Source organism: Solea senegalensis, linkage group LG4, assembly GCF_019176455.1.
Source record: "Solea senegalensis isolate Sse05_10M linkage group LG4, IFAPA_SoseM_1, whole genome shotgun sequence".
NCBI classification, from domain to species: Eukaryota; Metazoa; Chordata; class Actinopteri; order Pleuronectiformes; family Soleidae; genus Solea; species Solea senegalensis.
This window is the reverse complement of record NC_058024.1, coordinates 20216698-20244071: the sequence shown is the minus strand read 5'-3', so window position 1 is coordinate 20244071 and position 27374 is coordinate 20216698. Positions and strand designations below refer to the sequence as shown.

The 27374-nt window shown below is 39.8% G+C and overlaps 1 protein-coding gene across 2 annotated transcripts; it reads right to left on the bottom strand.

Annotated features, from left to right (window-relative positions):
* Window positions 1-96: 96 nt before the first annotated feature.
* On the bottom strand, window positions 97-27329 carry necab3 (N-terminal EF-hand calcium binding protein 3). Of its 2 annotated transcripts, XM_044022914.1 has the most exons (13): window positions 27092-27329; window positions 23309-23333; window positions 17062-17170; window positions 16042-16067; window positions 13823-13920; window positions 11973-12109; window positions 10133-10254; window positions 8550-8629; window positions 6352-6405; window positions 5842-5954; window positions 5319-5396; window positions 4536-4627; window positions 97-508 (listed from the first exon to the last, which is right to left on the bottom strand). In XM_044022914.1, exons 1-13 carry the CDS (start codon window positions 27221-27223, stop codon window positions 480-482), a joined length of 1095 nt encoding a protein of 364 aa, XP_043878849.1. In that variant the 5' UTR covers window positions 27224-27329; the 3' UTR covers window positions 97-479. The 2 variants fall into 2 exon arrangements, with proteins under 2 accessions (XP_043878849.1, XP_043878851.1); XM_044022916.1 differs by lacking the exon at window positions 5319-5396.
* Between the last annotated feature and the right edge of the window lie 45 nt (window positions 27330-27374).

Genomic DNA, 27374 nt, shown 5'->3' with positions numbered 1-27374 from the left:
CTGTCACGTAATTACAGTAAAGCAAAGCGCGCTTGCAAAAATGTGTCACCTGCGATACGCTCGGTGTTAAAGGGTTAAAATAATCATAATAATCAAACTAATAATAATAATAATAATGATAATAATAAGGATGATAATAATAAACAACTCGCATTCAGAGCATCAGTCACTCTTAAGTCTTCTGATTGCCTACAGAGTTTATCCCTTTTGATATGAGCGGCACAGTAATGAGCAGTGACAGAAGACAGAGGAATAATAAAAGATGCTGCTGGGGAGAAAAAAGCTGGGTGACGCCACTCTCTCTCTCTGTCTCCGCTTGGTTTCAAACAAACGTGGATGTCTTTTGAATTCTACTCTGTGAATGCGTGCATGTGTGTTGATAAATGTGTGTGTGTTTGTGTGGGGGTGGGTGAGTCGCAGTGCCAGTGTGCCTTTGTCCATGTGACAGTGTAGGCAGTAGGGATGTGACATCCTGGCCATTAGTTGTTGGTCATGATCCACCAAGAAGCTGAGGGGGAAAAACAAACGTACACAGAGAAATTGTTAGGAAAAACTCACAAAAAACTGAACGTGCAAACAAATAAAGTCACTATTTAGATTATATCGAGCACCTGTTTGCACCTATGTTGCAATACATTTAACCAGAGACAGAGAATCAGGGAGTCGCACTTACTCGCGCTGTAAGTGCATGGTTGTAATCACATCTAGGAGGAAATGAATGAACCGTGAAACACATTTCAGTTGACGCAAAGCTTCACCAAGAAAAAGAAATAAATGGAGGCAGTCGTCAGGGACAGTTAGTGCCCGTTTTATTTATTTTTATGTTATATTTCTAACAGGGGCCTCACGGCGGAGTAGTGGTTAGCACTCTTGCCTTGCAGCGAGAAGACCTGGGTTTGAGCCCCGGTTGGAACAAGGGCCTTTCTGCATGGAGTTTAGATGTTCTCCCTGTGTGTGCGTGGGTTCTCTCCGGGTTCTCCGGCTTCCTCCCACAGTCCAAAAACATGCAATGTGGGGATTAGGTGAATTGGACACTCTAAATTGACCATAGGAGTGAGTGTGAGAGTGAATGGTTGTTTGTCTCTATCTGTGTGTGGCCCTGCGATGGACTGGCGAACTGTCCAGGGTGTACCCCGCAGTGTTTGGAATAACGTTATTTTTTCAGTAACGGGGTAATCTAACTAATTACTTTACTGGACGTAAAATGCGGTGCGTTACTATGCATTGATTGAATAAACTGTGTAATCCCAACGCACCCCTGGCTCACAGCGAGTGAGGAGGCGGGTTAATAACGTGGTAAGCGATTATGATTGACCAAGGCAGAGTCACGTTTCACGCATTCCAGCATACGCGCCACACACACACACAACAGCTAAACAGAGAATCGATGAAGCAGCAGAGATGGCGAGTCAGGATTCCGATGTAAAGTTGGCATTTTCATTGTTTGTGGCGATAAAATCACTTCTTCAAGTTCATTGTGATCAAAGGCAAGAACGTACATGTAATGTGTACATTATGTCCCGGAGCAAAAACTTCTAATTTAATGAAGCATCTCACAATGGCACGCGCATTTACAAAGTTAGTTGCCAAAAGCTCCGATTATTGAGAGTTTGATTTATTTAATTAAGAATAAGACAGAGCTAAACACACTTTTTTGTTGTTTAAAAGTTTACTTTTGTTGTCTCAGGTTGAGAGAGTTTGATTTAATTTGCTAGAGTTAAATGCACTTTATATTGTGCAACTGTTTACTTTTCTTACAAAGATAATACTTGAAGTGCAGGATAAACATCTTGCCGTCTGTCGATGTGCAACAAATATAAAAAGTTACGTACAAACATCCGTCTGTTCTACTCATTTCAACAATTCTTTGACATATAGCAACTTTTTTTAACAGTAACGCAAATAGTTACTTTCCCTGGTAACAAGTTACTTTTATTATAGAGTAATTCAGTTACTAACTCAGTTACTTTTTGGAACAAGTAGTGAGTAACTATAACTAATTACTTTTTTAAAGTAACGTTCCCCAACACTGGTACCCCGCCTATCGCCCGATGTAGCTGAGATTGGCACAGCACAGCCCGCGACCCTCTGGTGGAGGATAAAGCGGTAGATGATGGATGGATTTCTAACGTGCACCTCATAAAATCATCCTCCCTTCTCCTCCTGATCAGCTCAAGTGCATCTGACAGTCAGAGCAAAGATATATATATAATATAATAGAAAACATAATAGCAGTTATATAAGGAGACCCAAAAAAACACCACAGGAAGAGAAGAGGCTCAAATTTTATCAGAACATGGTAAGCACATCCCTTCACTAATGCTGTTCAGCATACGAAGACTCTTTAGTTACTTACTTAGTCAGTAATCACAAAAAAATCTTAATAAAATGTTATATTAGATACTGTAAATTTCCTTGTTAGGAAACCGCATTGTCCCCCATTCATATGCTTGAAAAATGACAATTGGCCTCATTAGGACTGGGCTTTGAGGCACAGGACTACAGACTCTTAAAGAGGTAAAACACACACACACACACACACACACACACACTGAATCCCTTTCATCATTCTTTTACTTTATTTTTGTTTTGTTGTTTTTCTGCCAAACTCTTTGGGGGCGTCGACAATTAGCTGATCTCCTGAGTGGACCCCTGTCTGTGCTACATGGTAATATAGCTTCTTTCCTCATACCCGATCCCTGTACTCGCAGCCGAAACTCTGAAATAGTCAACGTACGTACACACTGTACATGTGAGTCACAGACGCGGAAGTAAATACCCATGTACGGTAACCTAGCAACAGTTACAAATCACGCCGCCCACACAGCTGAGGCTCCATCTGCAATGTACGCAAAAGAGGCTGAAATAATAATTAATGCTAGCCTACTGCTTTCTGAGTCACATTTGGAGATCCGCAGCAAATTAATCAAATATCAAAATGGGAGAATAAAGTCGTGATTGTTGCCTGGGCTGCAGTGGCAGTGATTCATGACACTCCTCCTGCTGGGGGGGGGAGGGGTCAATGAGCTGATGATGTAAACAAACTTATGTGCGTCAGATGTCGCAGAATCTGCCAAGAACAAGCAGCTCTTTTCTGTGTGTGTGTGTGTCTGTGTGTGGGATTTAACCTAATAAACACATCTAACGTGTGCCAGAACTGGCAAATTTTTCTTAATTTTGTGTTGACACACTGTAACCCAGAGTGTTCAGAGAAAAGTATCCTCACTTTTATTTCTGCAGAAACAAAACACTTGCAGCAGCACAGTAAATGTCTATTTTTAGTGAGTTTCTGGCTTCGTTCAACATTCAACTCTGGACACTGCCACTGAGTGTTAGGATGATGTGTGAACATAAATGACCATACATCAAAGTCTGCAGTTTAAGGTGACACATATGTCACATGTGGCCCTCCAATCGATTACATGCGGCCCGCCCACCACTGTGCGAGGTGATGGAATAGAGACAGAATATAAGACTAAATCTATTTGCTGGCAATATTTTCATAATAGTAATAAGACATTCGGTTGTAATCATTGCTTTATTAAATGTATTACACTCAACATGAAAGTACATACATTTTAGCTGTTTTAATCACAATTATCCTTGTCATTGTTTGCTAAATTTTCAATTTAATTCTCCGTTTTTGTGCATCATAAATATGTTTTCATTGTGAATCATTTTATATCAAAACAAGCACTTTTACTTTGCAGTTCTGTCTAATATCATAATGAATATCTAATATTGCCCACCAGCTACTAAATAGTTGTTTTTTCCACTTTTTTTCCTCTATGTCAGCCCCTGCTTGACCAGACTAGATGCTCATTGGCCCCCAGGTCATTTGAGTTTGACACCCCTGACTCTGAGAGTAAGTGGTTGTTTGTCTCTGTGTGTTGACCCTGCAAGGACTGGCGACCTGTGTCCAGTGTGCACCCTCTGCCTTTTTGCCCTTCATTAGCTGGGATTTGCTCCAAAGGAGTATGAATGGATGGATGAAGGGATGCTACAATTGTTGGAATAATATTGACCCTTTCAGTATGGTGTCCATTTTGGGCCCTTAACCCCATATTATTCCTGTGAAATTAACCTAAAATGATTAAAAATGAAAATGTCCTGGACAGTTAAAACCAAACCGAACCGAACCGAAAACCACGACCAAAACAACCGAGGTACTTATTGAACTGTGGCCTAACTGTAATTATTGCATAATTTTAATATACAGATTGTGCAACACCTCTGTAGTGTTTTCAATACCACACTATCACTAAGACTACGGTCCATCTGTCCACTATCATGAGTGACTCATGAGTCACATGCAAAACACACCAAGGACAAAATCAAAAATGCCAGAATCCTCACTGCAGTGAAAAACGGTGACATTTTCAACAGAATTTCACATCGAAAGGAAGCGTGACAACATGACAAGACACTAACATTTACTTTAAACTTTGAAAATGACCTGTGAGGGTTTAGGCATATATTAGTTGTAATATTGAACTGTTATATGAATTTACTCAGTGATACACACAAATACGAACCTGGGAGCAACATCGTGGACACCACCTCAGCTTCCTCTAACATGTCAATGACACAGCGCTGGAAATCTTTACTGCTGTTGGACTGCAGGTAGCTGTAAAGACAGAAAACAAAGGTGAGGAGTGGGAAGAGGAAGTTACATGTTATGTTATCTTTGTGTGAATGGCCAAGTTAACACTTTAGGGTAAGAGCTAGAAAAGAAATGAGGTCATAAAAGTTAAAGAGTTGATATGGGCAGAGTGAAGCTTGCATTTGGTCACATACAATCTAAGAAGTGCGTCTGTCCGTACTCCGGTTTCCTCCGACATGCAGAGAATTGGACACTCCATAGGTGTGAACGGTTGTTTGTCTCTGTGTGTTTGCCCTGAGATGGACTGGCGACCTGTCCAGGGTGTAACGCCACCGTTCACCCTATGTCAACTGGGATTGGCTCATTATTATTGGCTCCGTGCCCCTCATGTGGAGGATAAAGTAGTGGACAATGAATGAATGCATGAATGCATGTATCTGTCTGTGAGGGCGGGAGGAGCTCAGGACAGAATCTACAAAAACAAACATCAAATACAGCTTGGGAGAGGGGCTTTATGTCTTTGACAGTCTTCACAACTATAAAAAGACACAAGTGTGTGTTTGTATATGTGTCACATGTTGGCACTGACTGTTTGGCGCTGCTTTACTTTTTGATGGAAATATTTCCCACTGGTAAAGATTAGCAGATGGCCCATCTGTCTCTGTCTCTCACACACACACACACACACAGACACACACACACACGCCATACTGACCTCATCCAGGAGATGTGGTCTTGCCAGAACTCATACATTATGTAACAGGACTTTCCCAGGAGCTTCTGAACGGACACGCTGACAGCAGGATGGAGAAGACAAGCAGAGCGGGGCAAGAAGAGGAAAGACAAAGACAAAGAGAGTCACGAGAAAAAGTTTGACTCTTTTGAGAGACACAAAGATGTAAGTTAGAACGTAGAGCAACAGCACCAGCAAGAATTAATTAAGTGGACTCATCAAGTATCAGGAGAGAGAAAGAAAAAAAAAATATAAAACAGCATGAATTCTGAGATTAAAGTCAGATTTTCTGAGAAAATCTGATTTTTTTTTTAAATATTCTTCCATACATACTGTATAAATCTGATACAATATCACGTGAACGTTGATGAGAAAACAATAATTTCCCCATTCATTCATTTAGTGATTCACTGCTGCCTCACGACTCAAGAAGCTGCCTCAGCAGCAGAGCCTGGCACAGTGGCCATGAGTTACACTATGGCTCTGTGTGAAATCAAGCACTCACTGCAGGTTGTCGGAGTGGACTGAAGTGGCGTCGACGTAGCTTTTCAGAACTTTGGGGAACTTGTCCGCATCTTCATCCGTCACAGACATCTGCCTCTGAACCAGCAGGATGTTCTTTTGGTGGCAAAACAAGACACAGAGAGGGGAAAAGAGATGAATGTGCGTGTATTTGGGAACCTTTTTTTTCTTCTTCAGAATTCTAGATATAAATAAGGAAATGACTAAAGAATATTAACCCTACATTTACATCATAATAACTGTGTTGGCCTAATCAAGGTCTTCGGAGTATATCAGAACACTCAGCTCCTCTCTCTTGGGGATTATGTCTTTTTTTCTGAAGGTTCTATTTTGGTAAGCTCGTTAAAAACGCTCAAAGAAATTGAGAGGGAGGTAAACTGTTTTTTATGTAAATCAGACACTGACTTTATTATTGCTGCAAAATGTTGGACTGAGACTGTGAGCCACTGAGTACAGTGCTGGTGATGAAATCGTGAAACCCGTGGGGACTTACAGACTTGTATGTGCTGGTCAGTGTGTCCTCCTTCAGTGGCTCCAATTTGGGACTCTAAAAAAAGAAGACACACTTTACACTCTCTGGACATAAAAGAACAAAATAGTCTGCATAGTCAGTATACAACATGAAAATGTTTTAATTGTAATGTTTAGCGTTTTATTTTCCCCGCCGTTGTGTGGATTTAATCTATTTCAAAGGCCAGTGCACAACACAGCTCCCACATAATAACACTCATTCAAAAACAGGAGCATGACAGAATGATGTGATTTAGTTAGTCACAAGGTAGTATAGGTTACAAATGTACTTTTAAAGATAACAACAAGAAAACATGTAACCCAGAAATTTGCAACCTTTTCCCCGGGGTGTGAATAACCTATGACGACACAACGTTACGAAGAGAGAAAAGCAGAAAATGTAATAACACAGAAGGAGCTTTCTGCCTTCAGGTGTGTGTGTGTGTGTGTGTGTGTGTGTATATATAAAGTCAACATAACCTTTGCGGCAGAAAACTCATACTGTTGTATTTGAGAAAGCAGAGAAAGGCGCGAGGAGTGTATGAGTGTGTAAGAGCGCACGAGTGCAGCGGTGGTGTGGTGGATGGATGATGTGCTGTGGAAATCCTGCCGGTTATGAATCGCTTTGATAGACCAATGTTTAGAATGGGAGGAAAAGTCGGAGAGAGACTAAATGTCAAACGATGAGAATCTCAGAATGAACAGGGGGGGGGAAAGAATGCGACGTGGCAGCAGAGTGTGAATGATTCTTATAGTTTATATAGTATATCTTATTTACATGACGCAAATACAACCAAAATCTAAATGATTAAATATGTAAAACGTGTCATATTAAGCACAGCTGATTGTAAAATGATTTTAAAATCAAAACAAGATTTTTTACTGTGAAAATATCACAGTAATTAAGAAATTCTGGGAATGGGAAATATCATCACAAATACTTTTATGAGATATTGGGTTATAGGTGTGAGCTCATATTGCCCACTTTTTTTTTCTAGACCGGCCCCCTCATTGACCCCCAGGTCATTTGAGTTTGACCCTAGAGGATGACATTAATCCATAAAGCATGACGCTGACCACTAGTTCCAGACCACTATACACATTAAAAAACACAACACCAGTGAAATCTGCACGTCTGTAATCATGTAATTGTATGAAAGTAGTTTTTTGTCTGCAGAGCTGTTTGTGCAGCCCACTCACGTTCCCCTCATTACTCTTCATCCCATTTCCCCAAAAACAAATACCAAATATTTCTTCTACCCTCTGCATAATTTGTCATGAGCCACTTAACATCTAAAATGTTTTTAAAACATGAAAATGCCCAATCAATTTAGCTGCCCCTTTATTAGATTAAGTCAATTACTTTCAGTTGATTCATATTCATAGAACTTTGTCGTTAAATGTTAAAGCTCTGTGGAGACGTTTGGAAGTTTTTGTTTCAAGGACTCAACTTCATTTGAAAATGTGGAACTATTGATTAGTGCATCTGTCAAAATTAAAGTTAAATGCCAACGGTACCACTATAAAATAATTGGGAAAACACAAACAGAAGGAGACGACCCGAATCGATCGAAAGCTCCCCCAGGAGCCAATGTGTTGCTAAGCTACTTTTTTCTTAAGACTTAAAGTGGACTTGCAAAAGTATCCGGGTTATTTGTATACATACTTAACCCTTTTTTTTGCTTATTTTAATCATAACAGGTCTGTGAGTACGTGCTTTTGCCCATTTTCGCAGAATAACGTTCAATATCTGGAAGTTATTTATAATGTTTTTAATGTTAAAATAGTGAATTAACATTTTAAAAGGAAGAAAAACAAAAAGAAATTTAGTTGTACATGAACACTGGACTTGTGTGTATTACATTTGAAATGTGAACAGTGTAAAACATATTTTAAATAAAACTTTTTTGTGTTTTTGTCTCAAAGTCCAAAAACATGATAGTCCAAAAATATGAAAACTATGTACAGGCAAAGACGCTGAGTCCGCAGTAACATTGTTAACCCTTTAACACCCAGGTTTCTAAAGACTGATAATGGCTGCAATGTTGTGAAATCATCAGAGATACAGTATGTGTCCAATATCTGTGAGTAACTGTGAGATGGGTGTGCTTTTCAAACATATCATGTTTCCTGAGTCATATATTGCTGTCCACAATTATCCATCCAAGAATCATTTCATACCTGACACTCCAGTTTATCCAGAAGTTGCTGCAGCCTGTTGATTTGGGAACACCACTTGTCTCCATCGTCCCCGCTAACGCCTGAGATAACACAACGCAAAATTACTGGAAATACACGAGTTAGATCACAGCGGAGCGTTTCAGCTTTGTGTTTCATCATTTCATGTTTTCTAGGGCAAGAAAAAAAGCATACGCAGGCTGATGTGGTGTGTTTTATTCTCTGTGAAAAAAAAAAAAAGGTACAAATTCTATTCTGTGATTACAAATGGGTTTCTCATTATAACCACATTCGACAAATAGCTGAATGTTGAAAGTTCTTCTTTTAAATCTTTTAATGAAAGCTCACTTTGAGAAGTTTAGTTTATCAGTACTGGTGATGGAAAAACTGAAACTCCACATGAAATACACTTCATTAGAAACATGTCAATAGGATCTTTGTAGCCGTGAAAAGCCTTTAGGGAATGTTTGCCATCTGCATGCTGCAATTATACGCACAACACAAGTGAGAGTGATGAGAATCACTGGTGTGTTGAACAATTGCCCAAATGTCTGATGTTTTCTCATTACTCACTTGTAAATGCTTTGGCATGAATACAAACCCATTCATACACACACTCTCTGACAAAGTTATGAGCTCATATCATATCATATCATCAATATGCCGTATTAATTCATTTTTCTTATATGCACTCTATTGCCTCGTGTGAGCTTTTCTTTCTTTTACTTCTTCTGTCTTTTATCCATTATTCTGTACAGCACTTTGGTCCACTGTGTTTGTTTTAAAGTGCTTTACAAATAAAGTTGGATTGGATTAGATCATTTCAAAATATAAGTGGTTGTTTTAATATGCAACAATAAAAAAAAAACATGTTCATGATGCAAAATTAATCTATTCATTTAAAAATAAAAACAGATAGAAATGACTCTTGATATTCTGCAATAAAAGACATTATTCAGACACTATTTCTGAAATGTAGTTATTTTGGGGAAAACTTTATAGCCAATAGTCCAGGCAAAATGCACATAGAACACAATGAGGATGGTGGATGGCACCAAAGCACATTAAGGGAAGTTTCAACTGGGGGCTCGTCCAGAATTGGTCCAGATCTGAACAGCCATGACGTGAACTAAGTGTTGTGTTAATTGCAAGATTTAGTAGGTGTAAATGGTCCTATTGTTATATTTTGAGCACCCAATTTGTCAATTTCGAGTGTCCAATGTGGGAGGAAATTGGAGAACCTGGAAAAAACCCACGCACACACGGGGAGAACATGCAAACTCCATGCAGAAAGGCCCTTGTTCCAACCCACTGCCACGTGCACTGCCCTCTAGTGAAAATGCACATACAGTATCTCTTTCCATAAAGGCAAGATAGATGAGCCTCAACACTAACTGTGTCATAAAAAAAGCTTCTTCATTGTACAGGAGGACAATCCCTGAAGCGCCCATAAAGAATATATATATATATATACATATATATATATATATATATATATATATATATATATAGATATATATTCCTTCATCTGCAGCTTTTTAAAATTCAAATTAAAAGCGTTAATATGCGTTAATAACTTCACTTACTTGTGGTCAAAATGCCAGGACGGGGATCTGATGGGGACATGCACAGATTGTTATGGATCCTCCGACCACATCGCCTGCCGTTCCTCTGTACTGCTGTCAACTCGGGTGCCTTTACCTCTCTCCTGCCATGACAGCGTTTAATACCCAGGGGAGACAAACGTTAGAGAGAAAGACAGCAACTGTCAAAGACGTGAGGGGGGAAAGGGAAGGAAAGACATATGGAGAGAAGGTTTGACACATACAGGGAGTCACACGGGGAATGGAGAAGAAGGACGTGGATTAATCTAAGGTGGGAGCGGCAACAGAGTGCTGGGAGTGAAGAAAGGACGGATGCATTAATAATTGATTCACATCAGAAACTGAGATAGGTTCATGTCTGATGCGAGAGAGACAGCGAGAGAGAAAACGAGAAGCCGTGAGAGAGAGAGAGAGAGGACCTAGAAATAAACACAGTGTCCAGAAGGAAGGTGAAAAGACTTTGTCAAGGGCCTCATACACACCAGTGCTTATTAACGCTCTGCTTACACACTCAAATATTCACACACACACTTGATGTCCTGCCCTTCACACTGGCAAATACTTTTTCCGTCTATGTTTGTATAACTGAGATGTGTTTGCCTGTGTCTCTGTGTGTGTGTGTGTGTGTGTGCGGCATCACACTGTTACTGCACAGGGAGCGCATTGCTGGGAGGTTCTCACGCTGAGAACAGCCTGGAACCCAAAGGCCACCGCAACAGCCACAAATCCACTGCAGGGAGGCAAAGCCGAGAGAAGTAGCTATTTGATGCAAACTCAATATACGTCTATTTCTACTCCACCCAAGTCTCACACACTCTTCCTTCCTCCTTCCTCCTTCCTCCTTCCAGTCTATGCAGGTTTGAGCAATCTATTATTATTGCTGTTATTGTTATTCACCGCCGTACAGACGTTCCTGCGCCATCATCTTTCTTTGCTTTCTTCCTTTCTCCGTGACTCATTCGTTCTGTATTTCAGTGACAACCTTATCATCTTTGCTCCCTCCCCAGTCCCCTTTCAATAATTCACCTTGACTATAATCGCTCCATTATTTTCAATAATGCCAGAGTGGCACTGGGGGGGAGCGAGGAGAACAAGGTGAGCGCCGCTGAGCCCTGACACACACACACACACACACACACACAGTGTAACAGGCAAACCAACTGCAAGTCAACAAACAGTAACAAACTGATCAGACCAGATTAGCCGATCCTTGTGGTTTACGGTCAATTTAGAAGTGTTTGAGATGATTTCAGTGCATAGATTGTTGATAAGGTTCTATGTTCTATTGTAGCAATTTCAATGAACAACATAGAGTACAGTATATTTAGTTTTTGCTTTGATGGTTTTGACTATTTCGGGTTTAATGAGACGTCGCCAGGTGGCAGCTCGGTCCATCAGTCTTACAACCTCACATCTCCTGAAATGAGCTTGTATCTTCTTCACAGAATCAAATGGAAAGTCACCATGATGACAAAGCATAACGATTAACATCATCTCAAACCTACTTATTTTCAAGATAAAGCAACTAAAACACTTGCATATGTACAGTAAGTGTTTGTAATATGTGATGAAGATATAAAAGCTTGTGATTAAGGTTCTGGAAAGATCATCAGACTATAGTAAGATGAAGTGGACTCTTTTAAATCACTTCACTTAAAACCATTTATACAGACTTGCCCTCATGTGATGTTTTAGTGTTTTTCAATTATTATTATTATTATTATTACTCATCCATTTTGCTGTTGTTGTTGTGATTGTTATGTATAAAGTCACTCACAGTACAGACAGTGTGATACTGTCTGTACTAACTGACGATACTAACTGTTCAGGGCTGCTCTGCTCTTCTACAGCCTCCATGGCACACTGCAGTGACCGCTGCAGAGAGTGGAGCTGACTGGACGTCTCTCTGAGCATGAACCTGGTGACGAACTGGCCCAACACACTGGAACCCTGGTACTCCTGACGGAGAGAGAGAGATAGGGAGAGGGAGAGAGAGGGAGAGAGAGCGAGAGAGGGAGAGAGTAGTCAATGGTAAACAAACACAAGGTCAAGAAATAAACACAGTGTCCAGAAGAAAGGTTAAAACACTTCCAGTGCTTATGAACTCTCTGCTGCTTACACAATCAAATCTCCACACACACAAACACACACACAGTTAACCTCATAAAGGGCTTGATGTCTTGTCCTTGACACTGGCAAACAGCTTTTGTGTGTGTGTACTTCTTTTCTGACATTAACGCTGACCTCGTCAGGGCCAGTAAACCTCGTAGCGACAGAAACCTGGTCCTAATGAGGCATAGAGTTTAGGGCCAAGAGTTGAGCTGTAGTCAGGTTAAAGTTAGTGACACGGTTTTAACCCACATTAACCCACATTACAAAGAAGTTTAGAGCATTAGAAGATTTTTTTATATGTAGCCACCACTGAGAATGCATCAGGATACTCAGCCCAGATCACTCTGTGACAAACTACCGCAGCCCAATCGAGACTGTACAATCCTTTATGTAGTGCCGGAGCAGAGGAGCAAGGTGATCTAATTAAGACAGGGTGCATTATTATTCAGGACACATCTCACATCAAGTTTAAAAAAACGGAGGAAAAAAAAGAAGAGGAAAACATTGCTCTTCTATTAAAATTCAAATCCCTCATTCAAGGTTGTTATTTCAGCTAGTTAAATAAAATGTGAGGCTGTGAAGACTGTTTGCAGAAGAAACCTTGAGGATAATGATAAACACAAGGAATAGCAGATGAACGTGGGACTGCAGAGAGGACAACTATGTTCACAGAAGATTAAAGAAAAATAACATTTAATGATGTTTCAAACTGTGACCGGTGTTGACTTGTCTTCTAAGACTATAGTCCACTAAAAAGGAGAGTGTGGAAATGAATGATACCAACATCATACATCATAAATGTTTCCTTTATCGTGCATCGTTTTCTGCCTGTCTGTGCAATCATGTATACATTCTGTATACGTTGTGTTTATTCTTTTCATTTTACTTCATTCCACACATTTTGTATTGTCAGTGTTACAATTCCCAGCCTATAGAGCTGGTGTAATGCAGCAAATATCCCTATAATAAGACTAATACAGTTAGCTGTAGAAAACACTAAAACTTGCTCATTTTCCCACAGTGTCAATACACTTCGTAATCTCACAATTTAAACGATTGTATAAAAAAAGAAATTATTTTCTTTTGGGCCATAATTGCCAAAATATTTCACCCAAATGCATCTTCTTTTTCATGACGGCAGAAAATATAACCTCCTCGGCAGATGTAATAAAGTCAATGCTATCATCTTATCTTGTTTGCTTTGGTTCTTCTGTTTGCTCATCGGTTTAGGAGACGTTGGTGTAGCAGTGGCTCCATCTGCGCACGCCCCATGTTTTCTTTCACACTGTGCACTTATCAAATCACACCAAATCCAGTTTCATTGTTAAGTATAGCGGGATGATCACAACATGCATTATCTCCAGGCACTCCACATATAATAAGGTGGAAACCTTTCACTTTATAGATTGAAAGAGAAGCCCGGCAGTTCATAGCATCTGGCAACAGTGGAGAGGAAAGAAATCTCTGGCACAATCCGACTCTGAGACGTGCAGCCATCTTGCAGCCCTTTGTGCGTGTGTGTATTTGTGTGTGTGTGTGTGTGTGTGTGTGTTCACTTACCTCTTTAGTTTTATCCATTGCCTTTAAAATGGCAACATTCAGACTCTCCAGAGCTGAAAGGACGTTGAGATACTCCCCCAGGTGCTGAGCAAAATAATCTGACAGTGAACAGGAAACAAGTCAGAGTCACTGAAATGTTACAGCAATTTTACATGCCTGAATGCTGATCACATTCAAAGCCTACCATGCCATTAAAATGACACTGTTATTTTAACAGGCAGCCTGTGGCCAAGTGGAAAGGGAACTTGACTTGTAACCAGAGGGTCGCCGGTTCAAATCCCCACCTGGCCAAAAAGGGCTGGGGTACCCCTGAGCAAGGTACCCAACCCCCAATGCTCCCCGGGCGCCACTCAGTGTGGCAGCCCACTGCTCCTAATTCAAGGATGGGTCAAATGCAGAGGAATACTTTCCCTAAGGGGATTAATAAAAACTTTAATTATATTTTAATAATCTAGTGTTAAAACAGTAGCTCATTAATGTCTGCATGCAGTTAGGATACTCAGTACAAATAAATACTATTAAAAAATCCCAGATACACTTATTTATGTTGCAAATGAAGTCATCTGCACAAGTGGGAAAATTTAAAAAAATAGATATATTTGTTTAGGTTAAATTTAATCACAGAAACAGCTTGGGAAAACAGGATTTATAAGACTTCAAACTTGTTATTTAAAAAGTATGAAACCGGCAGCAACTGTACTTAAGGTTAATGGATCTCCTTTTACCGAGATTGAAGTTCCCCGACTACAAAACCTGAGATAAGTGGAACTTTCTTTCGTGAAAAACAGTCGCCGTGTTTTGACAGCAGATGGAAAAGTTACCATTCCCTTTAAATAAATGATGCATGAGCTTTATTCTGGGTACGACTGGTATTTACAGGTCTCAGCTCTATTTCTCTTCATTTTTATTTAGGTCATCTGACAGACACGTACATTTTTAAAGATGGTAAAAAATATGGGTCAGTAGACAGATTTTCTTGTCATATTTACAGATTACAAGATTGAAAGCTGCAAGCTGCAGACTATAGACTACCACACAATATAGACGAATACAGGACAGAATGTGTTGGTTGTTTGCTCTAATGCCACTCTAACACTTGCAGAGCAGCATGTTCGCTTATAGCACAAAGATGGGGACACAGCAGCCTAACACTGCCACACAATAACCACTATCATCTGTATCTGTCAGCATGTCTAAGGTCCTGTCCACACGGAAACACTGTACTGTTTCAGGAAACGTCTTCACCCACACTAGACCCACCCAAAATGACTGGGAACACTGTAATACAAATAGTCATTCCGTATGTGGCGCTGTAGCGCTGCTATGGAAACACACCAAAACAAGAGAAGAAGACGCACATGCCCATAAAGCTTTATTTGAAATAAAAATTATTTTCGTAATCAATTGACCTGTCGATTATTTTCATGATTAATTGAGTAATCATTTAGTCCATGAAATGCTAAAAAAAAGTTTGATCAGTGGAAATGATGATGTTCTCGAATGTCTTGTTTTGTCCACAAACCAAAATGATTCACTTTTCACAATACAATGATTTCTGTGTTATATGGAGAAAAGAAATGACGTATTTTATAAACTGAAACAATCAGAAATCTTGTTTTAATGATGAAAAAAGCTTCAAACTGATCAAACAAAAACACCAGAGGACAAAGGAAAGACAAAATATTAGTTTGACGACATGAAAACACAAGGCTGGTGTTTTGAAAATTCCCACCCTGAGACCCATTTTTCCAAAAACAGCGTTCCATCACTCCAACAATGCTGTTTCTGTGTGGATAAAACGCTGACACGATAAAACCCTTCACTGGAAAATAAACTTTCCTTTCCTTTTTTTCTTTTCCTGACGCATTTTAATGTCCCGATATATATATTTTTAGTCAAGGTTCAGTTTTATTATTCATTGTGCAATAGAATCTAAAATGTGGTCGAGCATTACCATGGACATGGATGAGAACTTAAAGATACACATTATGGATCCAAAAAGTGGTATTGGATTGATCCTCAGCTCCCTGTGTGAGAAAGACACACTTAACCCCAATATTGCCTGATATCCTGCCACTGTGTATTCTAGTGGAAAAGAGGTTGCCTTAGAATAGGAATATCTATGCCAAATCAAAAATTGGGAGCAGCCGAAGGGGGAAAAAAAAGGTACTGTGACACATTAATATAAATCATTAAACAAAAAAAACTCTCCCACCAACCTGAAAGCTTGCCAGTGTCCATATTGCTGCAGGAAAGAGAACAAGGGAAGATAAAGGGGCTAAAATGCCTTGATGATGTATAATAAAGAAATTCAAAGACATGATACAATATTTCTGGACATTTGCACGTTAATGTCAATGCTGTGAAAACATTGTGTCGTGGCAGAAATTCAAATGATGGACGCTGAAATATTCTTTATGTTGTGTTATTTATTCATTGATTTTATACTTATATTTATTTATTTACAGTAGTGGTAAATAGACTCACACATCAAGAAAAGACTTTAACGAGATGACACCGGTTTATGCTCAAAGTGCTCAGAGTGATTACAAAAAGTCTGTGTCACACGAGAGATCCAAAAGCTATTAAAGAACTACCAACACATTATAAACATAAATATATATTGTAGTTGTGTTTACATTGGTTTATTTATGCTGGTAAGCTCTATTTTATGACCCTATATAGTGGTTTCTATGATCTGTCGCGTTAAAATATCTTACTTATGTGTACAATAGAAATAATAAGACAATTGGCTTCAAAAAAAAAATGTAAACATTTCACAAACAACTTCAGGGAGCTTTCTTTAACTCTCTGTGGCTGCTGTGAGTTACCCTTCCTCTACAGACCAGTGATTTCAGCAGCTTTTCCCTGAGGCTGATTTCTTCACTTGCAATTTCCGAGGAGTAAGTTTTGAAGTGGCTGCTGTAGTCAACAGTGCTTTATGTCCAAAGAAAGTGGGTAAACATTAATTCAGCCTGCTTGAGTGGGGGGTGAAGGGCTTATTTTTTACTGATGAACTCCCTTCAGCTGTGAAGCATTTACCCTGTAAATTACTACTACTTTGAAGGAACACATTCCCTGTGCCTTTAAACTGAAAACACTTGCTGCTCAGTATTTTGTATGCTGGTGTGAGTACAAAAGGCACAGGTTTAGTACTGTTGCCAAGTAGTTTTACTACAGCACTGGAAGGAAAAAAAACATGCTAATGTGATAAATAAAAGCAAACAAAAATGACCTACTTATTTTGTCGGCCGTCTATGGAGTAGAAAAGCTCCTGCAGCTCCTCCGTGGTCAGGATTCCATCCGCAAAGTAGGCATTGAACTCTTCAAATGACAGTTTGCCATCATCTGAAACACAGATGAAGATTACTAAGATTACGTCAGATTACACTCCCCAAAACATGCTGGGGGTTTTCATCTATTTCACTCTAAATTGTACAATAATTGACAAAATGGACATTGTGCTGTATTGATGAAGGCCTGAAACCACGATTAAGACCATAAACTCCTTAGGAGTGAATCAAATAAGAATTGGGGTTATTTTACTAGCAGATTTACAAGTGCATCCTTTTCCTGATGGCCACGCTCGCTTCACCTGCAGATCCTGTGACTATGTCTATTTTCAAGCATGTACCCTTTGCATAGATCATGACAAAAAATGTGTTACGTCCTCATCCACAGCAAACCTTCTGCAGAAAGAGTTGACAAATAAAAATGGATGATAGCACATAATGTCAGCAGGCTGTCATATTTCTCTGGTTAGCTATGAGTACAGCTCGTTATGACAGACAATGCTCAGAAAAAACAAAAAAAACAAATCAATGGCAGAAGATAAACAGCTTGGTTGTCCTCAGTGAAGAAGTGCTTCTTTGTGAGCCAACTATCAATCTGTCTGCTGGCCATTCCACAGAGAGACCAGCAGTTATTCTTCCACAGAGAAAGTGATGATAGTTGTTTTAAACCCCAGCGAGAGTCCAGACCAACAGATTTGATTTATGTGGAGAACACTGTGTGTCATAACAGACTCAGGTCGTCACGCGTATGTTGGTCGGAGTTGGTTTTCAGTGACTGTATGACAGATCAAAATGAACAAATGGACAGGTGGACACATACGCATAATGACAATAAAAAAATCAAACATGATTGACACAACTACCTCAATTTCAAATGTTTATTTCCTGTTTAAAATATGTGCATGCAAAACGTAACATTTGGATGTTTATGGGTAACTTGAGAATAGAGAACAACACACTTCTGCACTTTTGCACAGACAGTTTCCCATAACTTGCACATGCTGGTAATGTTACAGCATTACTATAGCAGCATTGTTGCAGTATTACTGTGATATAGCAACATTTCAGTACTGTGTGCCACATTAATCTGGCCTGAGACGAGAAAATCAGTCAAAAATGTCAGTGTCCTCATATTTAACTGTCCGAATCCGAATGCAGTCAGTGGCAGAATCAAGAGTCCAAGTCATCATCATGTTGAGCCCGTCCTGGACTCGAATACTTGACTTATTTTTATTCACAATTATGTGAACTTCCAACAGTTACACAATAGGAGCTGTCACTCTTTTGTCATTCAACCCTGACTGTAAATCCTTTGTCTTTTGGCTCCATGTACCAACAGAGTCATCTGCCCAATGACTGACCCTGTCTTTAACATGACAAGGTAAACTGAGAGCAGCTTAATATGCCACAGAGATCTAGACGGCTGACTCAGCATGGCTGAAAAATCAAGGGTGAGCTTGAAGACCATCTGTTCAGCTGGAGCCTCTTTGGCACTGTTTGTAATTACCTCTGGCCTGAATGCATAATATGCTGTCAATATGCATATTACACAACATATCTCTTTGCATGTGTAATATGCAATAGACAACTCCTAGCACTCGCTACTTTAAAAGTCTCTCTATCTGCTTTCCCCTGTCACTTGTTATTTGGTATCGTGAATACAAAAAAGTGTACTGCCACAGAAACAAACACGCAAATTAAAAAAAATGAATAAATACGTTTTCCTTGACACATTTGTACCTCAGAGTAGTTCATCGGCATTTCCCCACCACCACAAGTATGGCCCACTGGTATGCAGAGCTACATAAAATCCTTTGGATAAGCACTATTCACTATTTACTTTCTTGTTTAAATAAATGTGCATGTTTCAGCAGAGGCTGTCACAGCGAGAATTATTCCCCTCCTACAGTGAAGGCCATTTCATTTTGGCACAGGTTTTATATGAGATATTTTTCAGAAAGCTACACTTATGCATTCGGTAACATTTAACTTGCAATGCTAAACCACTCGCCACACAGCTATGTCTCTTTTCACAGTGTTGTATTGAATTAATGTGTTTGGACAGCTTCCTATATTTTGGGAGCAAAGTGAAACAGGCAGCATTTATGCTCTGAGGTGACACTTTGGACCGATGATGAGCACTGGCAGTCTCCACTTTGACACTTCTGGGTTAAACATCAGGCAAACAGAGTGACCTCCAAAAATACAGCCCTCAGCTTGGCCTCAAAGAAAAACTATTTTTATATTCTATCATTATGCAAACCATGGGAACAATTACATTGTACACAGAAATGAATCTGTGATCTTGTCAAATGATTTCATATGTGTCATATCAGTAAATCATAATTCATACCAAGAGGAAGAGGAGCTGGTGGCAGCAGCAGCAGCAGCAGGAGCAGCAGTGTGTAACATAGCAACACATCCACTGTGCAGCAGACCACAGTTCAAGACCAAACGTCTGTGTTTTTATGGAGAGGAGGCTGACGATCTGAGGAAAAATCATCCTTTTCAGAGCCCTAACCAGGTGCCTTTTGTTCCCAAACCGAACCACAATTAGCTCTCTCTCACACACACACACACACACACATGTATAATCGTATAATATGATCATGGCGACTCAGTTGTGGCCCCTGTGATTTATGATGGAAAGAAAAGCCTGAGTAGATTTTTCTTACTCTGCATTCTGGGGATTGTGTGAGCCACTGATTATTTATTAAATGTGTTAAATAAACTGAAATAGTACATTTCTGCCTGAATCTGCAGGGAGTTAAAATAAAGTCACAACATCATTATCACTACTATGCTCTTTGTTAGTTACATCAAGGTCTGGATAAAGCTGTGTGCTTTGATTAAATCCATATTAGCCGAGAGTTAGGTTTGTTTCCACATATGAATTTGTTTAAAAAGACACTAGGTATAGGTATATTTTGTAAAAAAAAAACGAAAACAAACAGAATTGTGTGCATTTGTCTTACATCAAGTCAAACATCAATCATGCTTTTAGACTCAAATATCCTGAAGGGATGATGATGACGATGACAGATGGCATCGAAAGCATCAGAAGGGAGGATTATGTGTTTGTTATTTTGAAGTCTTGTGCTTTTCAGTGTCTTCTCATTTCCACTTTCCTTCCTCTCTCTCACTTTTCATGACTTGGCAGATCATTTGCTGTGGGGGATCTGCTGTCATGTGGATCCTTCCCCTCCCCTTAGCTACCCCTTAGCTACCGAGTCTTCACAGTCTCATCTGAACCGTCATTCTTCACCAGGTCACCGACCACCATCTCCACCAGGGTCTGGACTTGTTTTCATTCTGCTGCTGCTCTAAAAGCAGAAGCGCTCAGCTTTGATTTCCTCCCCGAACATGTCCAAGCGCCAAAGACTAAATTAAGACTAGGTACCTTTTCGATTTACACTATTTTAAGAACGTCCAGCATACGTCTAAGAACCTCAGTGACAAATGATTATTTGTTACTGTTGTTTTTGTTCACTTTATTTATTCTGCACTGATTTGTTTGCATCACTTGAGATTCTCAGCTTCCTGACGCAAACCTGCTGGTTACAATTTAAACAGTTCCTCATAACCATTAAATTCTCCAATGTACACATTTAGACCTATATTGTATCCATAACTTATGAAGCACTGTTACTCTCATGTTATTGTGAAGGACAGGATGTGATATAACAGCAGCCATTGCTGGAAGATGAGACGACAATGAGCAGCCTGGTGAATAAATGCTGTTTCACTGGATTTAAGAGTAACCGATATTTGAAATTAAATTTTAAAAAGACTAAAAACTGAACTGACTTATTACTATTTGTTCATATTTCTATATATACACAGCTTGTGACACAATACAGAAAGACATAAATACTTTGAGACTACATGGAGACAAAGAGTCCATGTAATATCCTCCACTTAGACTGAACAGCTAAGATCAAAAACCGGCATGTTTAAATCTGACATTTTTCGCAGAGACAAAAAAATGTTTCCAAAACAAACCAAAGGCAGTCCGAACAGGTTGTGCTCCGTTGATCAGTGTAAACAAGAGCCACATGAGCAAGTGGGGAAATAGGGCACAAAGTAGGCCACACTCTTATCTCTCAAAAGGTCTGTCCCGTTGCGGCTTCTCCTACAGTAAGTGGTTTATAAATTCCCACAAATGCATCACAGCATCAAAAGCGTCTACTACTACCGAGTTCGGCCTATAAAATCCCGTGTAGTACCGTATACTCAAATCTTTGTACAATTCCGGTACTGTGAGTATCGATGCACTGCTTGGAAAGTGTTCCACTGGGCCATCTGTGAGAATGCCTGTGATATACCGTAAGCTTCCATGATCCTAATTTAAACCTTCATGCTGCTTTTATACCACATGCCATACTTCATCTCCTTTCTCACTAATGGTTTGAAACTGGCAGGTATTCCTTACTCAGTTTCGGTTGAGGTTGTCAGGTAAGACGGCGGTTCATTAAAGAAGAACACTTAGAGATGAAATCATCTCTCCAGCTTTCACTCAAGAACGTGTCCTGATGCAGAAGACAAATATTTTCCAGGAAAATATGGAGTTGTTGCAATTTAATATTATATTGTCATTTTGACAATATAAAGCTGCTGCTTATACCGAGAGAAGTTTAAACAAGAGTATTGGTGTGTGACCATTCTGCCAATTAAGTTACGGTCTGAGTTATGTAAGCTGTCTAATTATTCTTGGGTTTTCATGCACACTGGTAATGGTGAGACTTTGACCATTAAAAAAGCGGAATATGCCAGCACTACTAAACCTGAATAGACTTGTTTTTTCAATTATCTAAACCTTTTTCTTTTTACCTTTTACCAGAGCTGTCCACAATGTTATCAATGTTTGAGAGATGCAAAAACACTGCAATAGAGTTACAAACTTTTGGGTTTAAATTTTTTATGGTAAAGGTTTTTTGGAGATATATTTGAGAAGTCCAGGGGTTTATCCTGCCCCTCACGCCACAAATAAACACGAGTTTGTTGACTGGCCTATATACAGTGTGCGATATGAAGTGCGGTGGATGTAGCGCAGTCTATTTTCTTTGCATTTGTCTTTTATATAAACACTTCTTCTCCATGTTCCAGTGCAGTGATGACAGCCACCCCAGCTGAGCTCATTACAATAAAATAAAACTACAACAGTGAATATATATGGGGCTGGAATCCAAAGAACAATTCAACACGTACTGTGCAACACACTTGATCATGAATAGTAAGTGCTTCTGAGAAGTAATTGCTGTTTTGACACATGCTGATTACAGGCCTGGCTGTAAATGCAGCAATGCCCCAGTGATGAAGCTTTCTTCCTGATTTGTTCGGGCAACTCATTTCAACCTAGAAATAAATAAGACTTCTTCATCCATAGCCACAGAACCAAGGTAGTTTTGATAACAGCAAGAAGATTTAAATGTACAATATGTCAAATGTGAAAATAAAGAAGTGAAAAGATAAGTGGAAAGGATAGAGTTGGTCTGTTTTTTTTTTCATTTATGATGACAGCTTTCTCCATTAAGTAAATTATTATGAACAAAAGCAGACAGAACCAGCAGCACTGTCTCTACCACGAGTGTTCCTATAACAATAAGCCCCGGAGCCCGAATGAAGGGAAAGTGAGCACTAGAAAAGTAACTTCATCACAGTACAACCCCCAGTTGTATGAGTTTCTTTCATGTCAAACAATCTTTACAACATGGCCATGATTCAGCATCTTAACCCATAAGAATGTGAACTGCAGCCAGGCTCCTATTGGTTGCTGTCATTCACTCTGGTGTCCATTTATATGTGTTGTGCTTCTTCATCTAGTTTAAACAGGAACACCATTTACAAAGTTGACATCATGTGGTCAATTGGGACAAGAGGACATAGAACTAGAGAAAATGTTTACTGACACTGGAAATGAAGTGAAAGGTTTACTTATTTCCTGTCTTTTTACAATCAGTGGAGTCAATATACTCTTGATTTAAGGTTGGCCTCAATGAGCAGACTGGAAGATTCTGTCCACGGTCTTCAATGAGCTGAGATATTTATAAAAGGAGCTTCACTTTAGAGAAATGTATGCCAGTCTCTCACAGTTTTCATATGAGTAACAGCTACTGTAGCCGAGTAATGTGAGGACAAGCATGCGATGTGACACATTAGTCATCACTGAACACGTTACGAACTGTTTACTCACCGTTTTTGTCTGCTCGGCGGAAAATCTTTAGGAAAAAAAAAAAGAAAGAAAAGGGAAGACATGGTTATTAAAGTAGTTATGCATCACTGAGTGTGAACAGTGAGAAGTTTGAGCATCATATGGTGTCAGCCAACTTTGTTTTCACATGCAATACATGAGGTTTAGGTTATTTGATGGGCTTCAATTATGGTTCCACATTTCTTTAATGCACATTTAAATATATATTTCATGCATCTATTTCCGTATTTCAAGTTATCAACCTTGTAGATGGACATTTAGCGACAGCATTGCTCGCATGAGTGAAACAAAGCAACTTATCTTACATTTCACAGATACACTGTTATGAAAAACAATCTGTTCTAATTTATCGATGTCATTCCACGACCCACCCCCCCAGTCTACGGTCTTTATAGGTCAGGACTGACATGCTCGTCATTTTTGACCTACAGGTTATAAATAACAGCAGACCCTGAGTCTCACCTTTCCATAGGTTAACGAGCACTTCTGCCCTTTGCCTGTCCACCTCTCTGTCACTACATCTTCACTCCTGATATCAGTGCTCGGCTCTTCCACAGTCCCGTCCTTTTTCATTTGTGGCATGGTTTGAAAACTGAATTCTAGCGGACAAGTATGAACTTGGTTAACACTCATTCGCAATGTTATTAGTGTGAATCAACTCTGTGACCCCTAGGACCGTGCACATCTTAATGAAGGTGCAGGCCTGTAGCAGACTGTACTGACTGCACGTTCTACCTTCTCTATACTTCAACTGTAGTCATTAATATACTGATTTTATGCCACACTGACTTTTGACAGTAGAAAGTCAAGTTACTTTGGAATTTGGAACAGTTTGTATGGTTTGCACAGCAAAAAGTTTCTTGGGTCGAATCCTCCATCCTCCTTTTCTCTAGACACTCCTGCTTCCTCCCACAGTCCAAAGAAGAGCACATTGGGTTTAAGTTCATTCAAGACCAAATTCCCTGTAGGGGTGTACTGTGAATCTGTGAATGTGAACGTGAATGATTAATTTTCTCTCTGTGCGGGCTGGGTGTGCCCACCCTCTCTCCAGTGGCATTGGCTGCGTATATAAAAATGGATGTAGCAAGAAGCCATAAGATGTCCAGTTCAACCAGCACCACGTCAGGTTTTCATTCATTCATCTTCTACCGCTTTATCTTCCACATGAGGGTCGTGGGGGGCGCTGGTGCCAATCGCAGCTGACATAGGGCGAACAACAAACAACCATCCACACTGACACTCACACCTATTTAGAGTGTCCAATTTGACAAATCTGCATGTTTCTGGACATCACCTGCAACCAGACACTTACTTGACAATATTACCTGTCAGTCGCTCTAACACCATCATAATGATGTGTTTTTAACACTTGGCTGTAAACGACTGAGTAAATATCCCTCAGATAAAGGGCACTACATTTGCCAGTTGACTGAGGTAAATTTAAAACCACTTAACACTAACTGTGGCTCCACCACAGTCAAGACTCAAAGGCAAACTCCTGTTTGGGATATTTGGATTACATAAAAAGCTCATTTATGATGGCAAGGCATTCGGACAACTATATGAATCTGAAAATGACTTTGTATCTCTCTGTTAAGCTTTTGCATAAACACATCAGCAGTCTTTCGCTTTCCCCTGTGCCACTGTTTACCCATCTAGGCAAGTACATTATCTCTCCTGTTTGATTCAGCAGAGTGGAAGCAGTACTGTTAAACTTTGTTTGTTTGTTGTTCGCCTGAGTCTTTGAGCTCACCAGTGTCAACAAATGATAATGCACAATTTACTGCAAGCCCAGAAAAGGTCAGAGCTGCTTCCCAGAGAGCTACTCCTCTGATGTCACAGTGGCAGGTGTTAGGACAGTGGGTTCTCTCAGACTGTGCTCACACACTGTGAAAAAGAAAAGCTGTGCCCAATTACGGCACCCTGCTCACATTTTGCTTCTATATTTTAGGTTTTTTTCTATTTGTTTATTTTCTATTTCCTTCCATCTCCAGCTTCAGAGTGCGGACAGCGATGAGAGGACAAAAGGCGGTCCATCACAGGGCCACATTGAGACAAATAACCCTTCACTCTCACGGTCAATTTGCCTAATCCCAAAATCTGCATGTTTTTGGACTGTGGGAGGAAAGTGGATAACTCGGAGAAAACCCATGCACACAAGGGGAGAACATGCAAACTCTGAGGTCACAAAGCCAGGTCGTTTTGCTGCAAAGGCAAGAGTGCTAACCACTACATCAACCGTGTGGCCCGTCCTCCATTTTCATGAAATAGAAGTCATTGATTTAACCATTGACTAGCACATAAACAAAGTACAGCAGCACCAAACATTGTTTAGTAGTTATGACTGCCTTCTTACTGATTCATCAACAACAACAAAAAAAAGATGACAGACTTCATCATCATCTCTTTCACACACATACGCACTTATATATCCCTGGAGGTTATATGAGTAATTATCCATGTGTCATACACTGTCTTGTCCTGGGTTAACAGGCTGATGATGTGTCCATTTGAGCTCTAACTAAGTGACAGCTAGCTGTGTACTCTGTCACTAACACACAGAACACAGACAGCCTCGTCTAAACAAAGACACACTCACATTGTGTTGGCACAACACACACACACACTGTCCCTGAAAAGAGTACAGCACCAAAGCCTCCGCATTTCATCTTTTGTGTTGTTCCAGCTGAAGCAGACTCACAGCCACACTCTACTTGATGTTTGCATAGTCTGTGTTCCTTGCTCTCAATTGTAATTACTGTATTTACTGAATGTCTAAAACAGCCTGTGTAGGAAAATAATGACACTGGGAAATTAAGAAAATGCTCATAACTGCCATGCTGTCTTCACTTTGATTACTTGTCTTCTTTCATAGTCACTATTTATTTTTGTCTTTCCACTTTGGTCTGGTGAACGGGGCAACATTGTGCAGAAAATGGAAATCTTATTCCCGCCTGTAGGATGCCCAATTATTCACACTGACAGATTTTGACTTGCGAATTCTAATTTAGCATTGAAGGCACGTTGAAGTTGTCTTATTTGCAATGGCATTTTCCCACAGCACCCACACAGTTAAGTCAACTGGTCGGCTAAAAATATGCAGCAATATATTTTGAGCCTGAAGCAAAAGTTGTAAAGCGGATTCATTTTTTTAGAGATAATGGCCTTTGGGTGTGCTTTATTATTGCAGTGGTACACATTTCTTTATAGTGTAGTAGAGAAAACACACATGTACAGTATTTGTACAGGATCCATAGTGCTGCATTCCCTGGTCCTTAACCATTACAAATAAATACCTAACCCTAGCATAAACCTAATTCTAACCCCCAAAATGCCATTTAAAGTTGTGAGGGCCAGCCAAAATGTCCTCACTTCCCCAAATGTCCTTGCTTCCTATGGTTTATACATTGCTTTGGTCCTCACAAAGACATACAAACAAGTACACACACCGAGGTTTAGCCAATAAATAACAATTGCCTATAATCTAGGCCTGAGCATTTTAATCATTTTCAAATGAAACATTACATTTTAAATCTATTACCCAGTAAATATTGAACTGAGCCTTCATTTATTCAAATGCAATACCTGTCAGAAAAATTGCAATTGAGTATTTTCTCCAATTGTTCACTTCAGTCCAACATTAAACCTGAGTTAAATGTAATAACCCAAACTGATTAACTCTCACTTCAGATTTAGGTCCCCACAAAATGAATGAATAAACAACAGAGAGAGAGAGAGAGAAATAGAGAGAGAACATAGACTCACATCATGAAAGAGAGTCAACCCTTGTCCATGGCTGTGCATCGGCGGCGGCGGCGGCAGCTGCTGCTGAGCCCGGAGATGCTTCTGTTTGGCAGACTGCAGGCACATGGTGATCATCTCCGTACAAGACAACATATTTCACCCAGTCGGTCAGTTTCCCTGTAGTCGTGCAGAGACAGATGAGGTTCACACAGACTGTGAAGTGCAGTCAAGGTGTGAAGGTAAAGCTGGTGCGAGAGGGAGAGAGAGGGAGAGAGGGATGCTCTGCAACTTTGAGCAGAGCTGT

Excerpts from the sequence above, each read along its gene's own strand:
- necab3 (XM_044022914.1), bottom strand. The coding sequence starts at position 27,223 with ATGTTGTCTTGTACGGAGATGATCACCATGTGCCTGCAGTCTGCCAAA. Across the intron at positions 17,171-23,308 it reads CCGCCGAGCAGACAAAAACG|ATGATGGCAAACTGTCATTT; the intron begins GTGAGTAAACAG and ends TCTGTGTTTCAG. Across the intron at positions 5,397-5,841 it reads GTCCACTCCGACAACCTGCA|CGTGTCCGTTCAGAAGCTCC; the intron begins GTGAGTGCTTGA and ends TCCTGCTGTCAG.